The following is an 11,426-nucleotide window of genomic DNA, read 5'->3' on the forward strand; positions in this document are numbered from 1 at the left end:
GGTGACACAAAAAATAAATAAAAAAAAAATATTTTTTTTTTTTATTTTTTTTTTAATTTTATTGAAATTCAAAGAAATACAATGTTGAGATGCATAGATTATTTTATTAGAGGCTGGCATTTGTGAACATTAGTGGGACTGGGGAAGTTGTAGACACACAATTTTTTTGCCCCTTGAGCCAGTGCTGCAATTTCAACAAATAGTTTTCCCGGCTGCTTTTGCTTGTTTGTACTTTGCTCCTCCCCTGCCCAATTTCACTATGAATGTTGTGGGTGTGCAGTGGGGCTTGCAAAGTTGCGCTGCTAGCCTAAACCTGCCTGCCTATCTGTGCTCACTGCTCAGTGACATGCGGCCCAGGGCTGTGCACTGACAGACTTGGAACAGAGTCAGAGAGCAGAATTTTCATAGTTTGTGCGCCTAAACCTAAAAAGAGTGCTCTGTTTATCTTTCATTTTATGTTCTGCTGAGCCAGGGAGCAGCTCTAGGCATGAGCTTCATAATTAATGCAGTGCAGTTTACATATTTTGTATGTGTGTGTCTGAGTTTTTGTGTGTCTCAGTGTTTTTGTGTGTGTGTTTTTGTGTGTGTGTCTGAGTGTGTTTCCAAGTGTTTGTGTGTGCATCTGAGTATGTTTTTAAGTGTGTCTGAGTGTTTGTATGTGTGTTTGCCTGTGTTTTTGTGTGTGTCTGCTTTCTGGGGGGGGGGTGACACCATGACTTACCGCACCGGGTGACACCAACCCTAGTGACGCCACTGTTTATAATTATTGGAGGTAAGGTCTAAGGAGACAGAACCTAAAAATACCGGTACTTATGATAAAAATACTTTTACTTATGATAAAAATACCGGTAATTATGATAAATCTTTTTCTTCATACTCAAAGTAGAAACACATTAAGTCAAGCTCTGTCAGGATAAAATCTGTTTATATATATAAAGTTGAAGTGAAGAAGTTGAAAAGAAATGCCATCTAATTCAAAACTGTGAAAAACTTTATATGCCCCACAAAATATCCCTTTAAAATAAAACCATCAACAAACTTAAAGGGAGATTAAATGCTTTGAGATGATAACATAAACCGATAAACTATTTATATAAAGAAAAATGTTGATATATAACTTTGTCAGTATATGCTGTGTGTATTACCATATTTTTTCCCCTGCCTGTAATCTTTTACTGACACTATCTGCCTGTCTCCTAAACCCCATCATGATTTTTACGACACCCCTCCTCCCCCTGCATTCAGACCTCTGTAACACTTTGTCTTTTTAGCCTGTGTTTTAAGATATAATCTGTAAATTCCATCAAATTGGTCAGTATTGCTTCAGACTTGAAAAAGGACATTCTTCCGAAAGCTTGTCATCTTATAAATGTATAGTTAGTCCAATAAAAAAGTATCATTGCTCAATGTAATACTCTTGTTATTTTGATATATAAAGAAAAAAAAACTCTGCAATATACTTTCGGCATTCAGCGATGTCTGTCGGACATGATATGCTACAGCATATCATGTCGGACAGACATTATTAATTCGGCCCCATAGGCTTCCACATCCCTACAGTGGGATGTGCTGAGGCACAAAGCAGAATTATTAGTAACTAGTCGATAAGCCCAGAGGGCAGTCTAATTATTTTTTAAACTACAGATGTAGAAACAACCTATTTTGTAACTCTTCTTTTATATAAAAATTTAAGCTACAGGTGTAGCAATACTATAATTTTAATGGACTACTATCTTAAAAAATATAAATTTTTAATATGATATTGGCTGATCGGAACAGCCAATAGAATGCAAGCTCAATCTGATTGGCTGATTGAATCAGCCAATCGGATTGAACTTGATTCTGATTGGCTGATTCCATCAGCCAATCAGAATTTTCCTACCTTAATTCCGATTGGCTGATAGAATCCGTCAGGAAGTCGTCGGAAGAAGAAGATGGGTCCGCGTTGGAGGTCTTCAAGATGGAGCCGGTCCTCATCGGATGAAGATAGAAGATGCCGCTTGGATCAAGATGGTTGCCGGTCCGGATCGCCTCTTCTTCCCGGATAGGATGAAGACTTTGGAGCCTCTTCTGGACCTCTTCAGCCGCCGGTGATGGATGTCTAGCCCCCGCTTGGGCTTGGATGAAGATTTTGGAGCCAGGACGGATCGGTGTGATACCCGGCGAGGTGAAGACAAGGTAGAAAGATCTTCAGGGGCTTAGTGTTTATTTAAGGGGGGTTTGGGTTAGATTAGGGGTATGTGGGTGGTGGGTTGTAATGTTGGGGGGGGGTATTGTATGTTTTTTTTTACAGGCAAAAGAGCTGAATTCTTTGGGGCATGCCCCGCAAAGGGCCCTGTTCAGGGCTGGTAAGGTAAAAGAGCTTTGAACTTTTGTAATTTAGAATAGGGTAGGGCATTTTTTTATTTTGAGGGGCTTTGTTATTTTATTAGGGGGCTTAGAGTAGGTGTAATTAGTTTAAAATTGTTGTAATTTTTTTCTAATGTTTGTAAATATTTTTTTATTTTTTGTAACTTAGTTATTTTTTATTTTTTGTACTTTAGTTAGTTTATTTAATTGTATTTATTTGTAGGTATTGTATTTAATTAATTTAATGATAGTGTAGTGTTAGGTTTAATTGTAGGTAGTTTATTTAATTTATTTATTGATAGTGTAGTGTTAGGTTTAATTGTAGATAATTGTAGGTAGTTTATTTAATTAATTTATTGATAGTGTAGTGTTAGGTTTAATTGTAACTTAGGTTAGGATTTATTTTACAGGTAATTTTGTAATTATTTTAACTATTTTAGCTATTAAATAGTTCTTAACTATTTAATAGCTATTGTACCTGGTTAAAATAAATACAAAGTTACCTGTAAAATAAATATAAATCCTAAAATAGCTATAATATAATTATAATTTATGTTGTAGCTATATTAGGGTTTATTTTACAGGTAAGTATTTAGATTTAAATAGGAATAATTTATTTAATAAGAGTTAATTTATTTCGTTAGAATAAAATTATATTTAACTTAGGGGGGTGTTAGGGTTAGGGTTAGACTTAGCTTTAGGGGTTAAAAAATTTATTAGAGTAGTGGTGAGCTCCGATCGGCAGATTAGGGGTTAATACTTGAAGTTAGGTGTCGGTGATGTTAGGGAGGGCAGATTAGGGGTTAATACTATTTATTATAGGGTTATTGAGGCGGGAGTGAGGCGGATTAGGGGTTAATAACTTTATTATAGTAGCGGTGCGGTCCGCTCGGCAGATTAGGGGTTAATAAGTGTAGGCAGGTGGAGGCGACGTTGAGGGGGGCAGATTAGGGGTTAATAACTATAATATAGGGGTCGGCGGTGTTAGGGGCAGCAGATTAGGGGTACATAGCTATAATGTAGCTGGCGGCAGCGTGCGGACGGCAGATTAGGGGTTAATAAAAATATGCAGGGGTCAGCGATAGCGGGGGCGGCAGATTAGGGGTTAATAAATATAATATAGGGGTCGGCGGTGTAAGGGGCAGCAGATTAGGGGTACATAGGGATAACGTAGTTGGCGGCAGTGTACGGAGCGGAAGATTAGGGGAAATTTTTTTTTTATAGAGTGGCGGCGATGTGGGGGGGCCTCGGTTTAGGGTACATAGGTAGTTTATGGGTGTTAGTGTACTTTAGAGCACAGTAGTTAAGAGCTTTATAAATCGGCGTTAGCCCAGAAAGCTCTTAACTACTGACTTTTTTCTGCGGCTGGAGTTTTGTCGTTAGATTTCTAACGCTCACTTCAGCCAAGACTCTAAATACCGGCGTTAGAAAGATCCCATTGAAAAGATAGGATACGCAATTGACGTAAGGGGATCTGCGGTATGGAAAAGTCGCGGCTGGAAAGTGAGCGTTAGACCCTTTCCTGACTGACTCCAAATACCAGCGGTAGCCTAAAACCAGCGTTAGGAGCCTCTAATGCTGGTTTTGACGGCTACCATCAAACTCTAAATCTAGGCCTAAGAAAATAAAAAAAGACCCCCCAAAATAAAAACACCCCCTACTCTAAGAATAAACTACCAGTAGCCCTTAAAAGGGCTTTTTGCAGGGCATTGCCCCAAGATAATCAGCTCTTTTTCAAGAAAATACACAAAGACCCCCTAACAGTAAACCCCCCAAATAAAATAACCTAACACTAAAAAACACTAAAATAACCTAACACTAAAATACACAAATAACCCCCCCCCCCAAAAAAAAAAAACCCTTAAAAAATCCTAAGTCTAACCCCCAGTTTGGTACTCACGGTTCCTGAAGTTTGGCGGAGAAGGTTCTGTTCCAGGCGGTGAAGTCTTCTTCCAAGCGCAACCTCTTCTTCCAGGAACATCCTGCGCGGAGCAGTTCTGAAGACTGAAGACCGCGGAGCTGAAGACCGGCGACGGCGCGGAGCCATGGAGCGTGGAGGATCCTCTTCATATGATCTCCGCCGTACACTGAATAGTGAATTCAAGGTACGCGATTAAAGATGGCGTCCCTTGAATTCCTATTGGCTGATTTCAATTAGCAAATAGGATGAAAGCCACTCAAATACTATTGGCTGTTTAAATTAGCCAATAGGATGAGAGCAAGTGAAATTCTATTGGCTGATTTGAATAGCCAATAAAATTTCACTTGCTCTCATCCTATTGGCTAATTTAAACAGCCAATAGTATTTGAGTGGCTTTCATCCTATTGGCTGATTTGAATTGGAAAAATCAAATCATCCAATAAAAATTCAAGGGACGCCATCTTTAATCGCGTACCTTGAATTCACTTTTCAGTGTACGGTGGAGATCGTACAAAGAGGATCCTCCATGGCTCTGCGGTCGACGGTCTTCAGTTCCAGAGTCGCCGGTCTTCAGCTCCGCTCCACTCTGTGCAGGATGTTCCTGGAAAAAGACTTCACCGCCTGGAACAGGACCTTCTATGTCGAATTTCAGGAACCGTGAGTACCAACCTGGGGGTAAGACTTAGGATTTTTTAAGGGTTTTTTGGGGGGGGATTTGTTTTATTTAGATTAGGGATGGACAGAAAAAGAGCTAAATGCCCTTTTAAGGGTAATGCCCAAACAAATGCCCTTTTCAGGGCAATGGGTAGTTTAGGTTTTTTAGTGTTAGGTTATTTTATTTGGGGGGGTTTGGTGGGTGGGGGGTTTACTGTTAGGTGGGACTTTCTATATTTTTTGTAAAAGAGCTGATTATCTTGATGCAATGCCCTTCAAAAAGCCCTTTTAAGGGCTACTGGTAGTTTATTATTGGAGTAGGGGGTGTTTTTATTTTCATAGGGATTAGGTTTAATTTTGTTAAATTTGGTAATTTGATTTTTTATTTTCTGTAATGTTAGCTTTTTTATTTTTTGTAAACTTAGTTTTTTTATTTTTTGTAAACTTTGAATGTATTAGTTTAGGTAATTTTGGTTTATTTAATGGGGTGTTAGGTAGGGGTTGTTAGGTTAGGGGGTGTTAAGTTAGTGTACTGTACTTAGTTATTTAAATAGTTATTTGAGTTGTGGGTTTTGACAGTTTAAAGGGTTAATAAGTTAAATAGGTTTATTGCGATGTAGGGGTTTTGCGGTTTAGGGGTTAATAGAATAAATAAATTAATTGCGATGTAGGGTTTAGGGGTTAATAGGGTAAATAGGTTTATTGCAATGTAGGGGTTTAGGGGTTAATAGGGTAAATAGGTTTATTGTGATGTAGGGGTTTCGGGGTTAATAGGGTAAATAGGTTTATTGCGATGTAGGGGTTTAGGGGTTAATAGGGTGAATAGGTTTATTGCGATGTAGGGGTTTCGCGGTTTAGAGGTTAATAGGGTAAATAGGTTTATTGCGATGTAGGGGTTTAGGGGTTAATAGGATAAATAGGTTTATTGCAATGTAGGGGTTTAGGGGTTAATAGGGTAAATAGGTTCATTGCGATGTAGGGGTTTAGGGGTTAATAGGGTAAATAGGTTTATTGCAATTTAGTGGTTTTGCGGTTTAGGGGTTAATAGGGTAAATAGGTTTATTGTGATGTAGGGGTTTAGGGGTTAATAGGGTAAATAGGTTTTTTGCGATGTAGGGGTTTAGGGGTTAATAGGGTAAATAGGTTTATTGCGATGTGGGGGGTTTGCAGTTTAAAAGTCAATACTTTGTGTAGGATTTTTTTTTTGTTATATTTCGTGCCGGTGGTTAGTTTTTTTTTTTGCCTTTGCTGCTCCGTTTGCCTTACGCTGCATCCCGGTGGATTGCGAAAATGGCAGGGTGGTGAAAGAATCCACCTTGCCATTTTCGGAATTCACCTGGATGCAGTTTCACCAGTCCCTGTAACACTGTGCACTTCCGCTTTGCCCTTCAAGATGTCTTCTGAGTATACAGAAATATGTTCTCCAGCAACAGGGGACAGAACCTAAAAATACTGGTACTTATGATAAATCTTTTTCTTCATACTCAAAGTAGAAACAGATTAAGTCAAGCTCTGCCAGGATAAAATCTATTTATATATATAAAGTTGAAGTGAAGAAGTTGAAATAAAATGCCATCTAATTCAAAACTGTGAAAAACTTTATATGCCCCACAAAATATCCCTTTAAAATAAAACCATCAACAAACTTAAAGGGAGATTAAATGCTTTGAGATGATAACATAAACTAATAAACTATTTATATAAAGAAAAAAAGACTCTGCAATATATTTTCATTATTTATTTTGTCCCCCTTTCCTGTAATCTCATTCTGAAATTGTGAGCTTTTCAGTTCCTGTTAGAAATGGAAGTGCAGAACACTGTTATATTCCAAACAGACATTAGCTACACACTTGGTCACAGAATAGAAAGAAACCTAGGTTACAACATGGCAGCTCCCATGGTTTTATAGACAGGAAAGGCTAGATTACAAGTGGAGTGCCAAATGATTGCCCGTTTGCAGACGCCGGATGATTAATCAGTCATTACAAGTGCTTATAAAATTAACCAAAGATCAAAACTCTGGTTAATTTTATATGATACTGGATTCTACCTGTTTATTACTGTAGAATATTCCGCAAACTATGATTATACCACTGTTTCATTAATAGAAAGTAATTTACTGTACAGGCAATACTGACCAAATATTATATATTTATAATTAAAAAAATCAAGGCATTGTAATAAGGTTCATATTTTTTACTTACCTTAAGGAGAGAATACTGGCAGCCTGCCAGAACAATGCAAAATTGAAATATCCAAAAGTCTTTAAAAAGACCTTGGCTTAGGACCAAAAATCCAAAAAATGACACAAGGATAGCTAAAAATACAGTCAGGACATTTTCTCCAATATCTTCTGTTCTGCAAACAAAAAATATATATATGTATCTTGTGAAGTAAAAAGGTGTATGAAAACAACTGGCATTAACCATTGCAAATATCTAGAACTAAAAGTAGAATGCAGACCAGAATTCCTTCAAGTTTAAATTGTACAAGTTATAGTAAATAAAATATAAATTTAATTTAAAGGGACAGTCTACTCAAAATTAAACTTTTATGATTTAGATTTTCCAATTTACTTTTATCATCAAATTTGCGTTGCTTGGTATTCTTAGTTGAAAGCTAAATCCAGGTAGGCTCATATGCTAATTTCTAAACCTTGGAAGGCCGTCTCTTATCTTAATGCATTTGACAGTTTTTTTACAGCTAGAAGGCATTCATTTCTGTGTGTTATATAGATAACATTGTGCTTACGCTCGTGGAGTTACCTAGGAGTCAGCACTGATTGGCTAAAATGCAAGTCTGTCTAAAGAAGTGAAATAATGGGGCAGTCTGCAGAGGCTTAGATACAAGGAATCACAGAGGTAAAAACTGTATTAATATAACTGTGTTGGTTATGCAAAACTAGGGTAAATAAAGGTATTATCTATCTTTTTAAACAATAAAAATTCTGGAGTAGACTGTCCCTAAAACAATATAAGGATTGCAAGGCCTGCAAAGTCTGTTTATTCAACAATAGAGCAACCAAGTGAAAACAGGTGAAAAACACAGTAAAATAGTGGAATTCTCTGATGCACTGATGACTAACTGGTGACATAAGAGCCACTTGTGACCCTCTTCACTAGTTTTTGCAGCTCTTTTGAAAAAGTGGAACTAAAATTGTGTGTATTGGGTTGGCCACAACTCAAAAGATACCCCTGGAGGAGAGAACGGCAGACACAGACAGAGGGGCACCCTTGCAGCCTTACCTAAATTCATGCCTTATGCCATTAAATAGTTTTAGGAAATATATTTTAAATTGGGCGTTTAATAGCCATACATTTATATGGGGTCCTTAAAGGGACATGAAGCACAAAAATTTTCTTTCATGATTTGGGTAGAACATACAATTTTAAACAACTTTCCAGCTTACTTCTATTATCAAATTTGCTTCATTCTTTTGGTATCATTTTTTAAAGGAGCAGCAATGCACTACTGGTTTCTAGCTGAACACGTGTGAGACAATGACAATCGGTATATACATGTAGCCACCAATCAGCAGCTAGAATTCTTTTAAAACAAGGGAGTACAAAGAAGTGCAAAAGAGAAACAAGCTTGAGTAATTTATTTATAGCAGATGAATAAATAAACATAAAAACTTACACTCAGGTAAGCAGCAATGATCGTCCTAAAAGCACACAGTGTAATCCAGTGTAAGCCTGCAGCGGTCTGAGTCCTGCTCTGAAACAAGCTGAAACGTCCGTAATGGAAGACGAGCCGGCAAACCTGAATCGGCGTCTGACGTCAGTATGGAGCTGAATTCGGAGCGTCCCCCTCAAATGGATCCTTTCTCCGACCGCACAGTCACACAGCTGATGATAGAAAATAGTCCCAAAACAATATCCCTAAACGTTTCGTTCGGATCTCGGCCGAACTTTGTCAAGGGCAGCACAAATGTTCAAAAGTTCAAACGGTATACTGTCACCATAGGTAGTCCATCTTTTATACCTTAGGCACAAGCGCCCTCTATTGGTTAAATACAGTATATTTGATGCTACAAAGGTTGAGCAAAATTATCCTGAATACATATTTAATTGAGAGGCATCATATGTTACTTAATTAATACAAAACTAACAAAATCACGGTGATATATGTAAAAATTAATACATTACACTATTACAATATTGCAGCACTGAATATAAAAACTGACTTAATAACATTAATGTCACCATATATCAAACTAGATGATAAAGTAAATAAATAATTTAATCATATTGGGTTAATTAGACTGACCTGTATATAACAAAATTAATACAAAATTAATAATATAATAACAATATAATAAAAGAATACATAACCTAGCAGCACTATACTATAAAATATCTCATAACAATCTCATAAAAAATCTCGTAAACAATCTCATAAAAAATCTCATAAAAAATTCTCACACATGAAAAAAGTCTCACACATGAAAAGCTTCTCTAAAAAAACTTTTCCACACAAAACCTCTAAATAGTTAAAAAAACAACTAGTTCATTCACATATGAGCAGCAAGATCTAAATCTACATTAAGTCCTCTAGGGTGTAGACTCCCAATCTTGTAAATCCAATAGGTCTCCTGTTGTCTTAAAGCAAGGAGCCTATTGTGTATGTTAGTAGGTATCCAATCAATCACTTTGACCTTGAGAGATAAAGAATTAAAGTTATGTGTTTCTGAAAAGTGAATTGGAATACTATGTTTAATTGGTTTATCTTTCTTGGCCATTTTGATATTATAAAGATGCTCATTCGTTCTGGTTCTTATTTTTCTTTTTGTGCGTCCTACATAAAGTAGGCCACACCCACAGCTAATTAAATAAACCACAAATGTGGTATCACAGGATGTCCTATGTTTGATATTAAACTTCTGTGTGCCATGCCAGTTAGTAAAACTAGAAGAATTATCAACATGGCTACACATATTGCAAACAGGTTTCATACACCTAAGGTTCCCTTCTTAGAAGTTAGCCAATTACGACTATTATCAACCTGCATTGTAGGATCCCTCAGTCTACTTGAAGCCAATAAGTTTTTAAGGTTCTTGCCTTTTTTAAAAACCACCTGAGGTTTATCTGCCAAAATGTCACCTAAAATTGGGTCAGTTTTTAAAATAACCCAATGTTTCCTCAACACACGCTGAATAGTAGTGGCCCCTTCATTATATCTTGTAATAAATCTTGGGGTATCAGATACTCCACTTTCCCCTTTCTTTGATGTTATGGGTTTATTGAGTAGGTCTAACCTATTAGCATTAAAGGCCCTATCCTTAGCTGTCTTTAACAATTCTACATTATAGCCCTTTTCACTGAATTTTTTATCGAGAATGGCCGCCTCTGAATTGAAATTTGAAATATGAGTGCAATTTTTTCGCATTCTAAGATATTGGCCATAGGGTACATTCGTGATCCAACTTTTCTTATGGCCACTAGATGCTTCAATATAGCTGTTTTTCTCTGTTGGCTTTCTAAAATTGGTGACAGCAATTTGATTGATACTGTCTATATATAACATAAGATCCAAAAATTCCATTTTAACATTTGAAACATTCGCAGTAAAAACAAGATTGTCATTATTACTATTCATATAGTTAATAAAATCATTAATACCAGATTCATCCCCCTTCCATAAAATGATCACGTCATCAATAGAACGATGAAATGTAACAATATTTTCATAAAATGGATTATTATACCATATGTGACAATTTTCAAATTCGTTCACATATAAATTTGCGTAAGAGGGCGCAAAGGTGGTCCCCATTGCGGTCCCCTTAATCTGCTTGTAGAATTTTTTCTCAAACAAAAAATAATTATGTTCAAGAATAAACATAATTGAATTAATAATAAAATCTGTGTGAACTTTTGGTATATTCCATCTGAGTAATTCTGTATATATTGCCTTACTACCCTGATCATGGGGGATACAGGTATATAAGGACGTCACGTCACACGTAATAAACCAATAATCATTTTTCCAGGGGACACCCTCAAAGTTAGTTATAACCTGTGTACTATCCCTCAGGTAGGCCCTAGTTTTCTGCATAATCGGCTGTAGGAAATTATCCACATATTGTGATAAATGATTGCACAAAGAATCAATACCAGAAACTATGGGCCTACCTGATAATGATTAAATTATTTATTTACTTTATCATCTAGTTTGATATATGGTGACATTAATGTTATTAAGTCAGTTTTTATATTCAGTGCTGCAATATTGTAATAGTGTAATGTATTAATTTTTTACATATATCACCGTGATTTTGTTAGTTTTGTATTAATTAAGTAACATATGATGCCTCTCAATGAAATATGTATTCAGGATAATTTTGCTCAACCTTTGTAGCATCAAATATACTGTATTTAACCAATAGAGGGCGCTTGTGCCTAAGGTATAAAAGATGGACTACCTATGGTGACAATATACCGTTTGAACTTTTGAACATTTGTGCTGCCCCTTGACAAAGTTCGGCCAAGATCCGAACGAA

The 11,426-nt window shown here is 36.5% G+C and overlaps 1 protein-coding gene across 1 annotated transcript in view; it reads right to left on the reverse strand.

Annotated features, from left to right (window-relative positions):
- Positions 1-8,018, reverse strand: part of LOC128657846 (pecanex-like protein 2) — a 629,457-nt gene extending 621,439 nt beyond the window's left edge. The window contains 2 exon segments of the mRNA XM_053712268.1: positions 7,129-7,282; positions 7,999-8,018. Coding sequence (XP_053568243.1) covers positions 7,129-7,282; positions 7,999-8,018 — 174 coding nt within the window.
- Between the last annotated feature and the right edge of the window lie 3,408 nt (positions 8,019-11,426).

This window comes from Bombina bombina, chromosome 4, assembly GCF_027579735.1.
Source record: "Bombina bombina isolate aBomBom1 chromosome 4, aBomBom1.pri, whole genome shotgun sequence".
Taxonomy (NCBI): domain Eukaryota; kingdom Metazoa; phylum Chordata; class Amphibia; order Anura; family Bombinatoridae; genus Bombina; species Bombina bombina.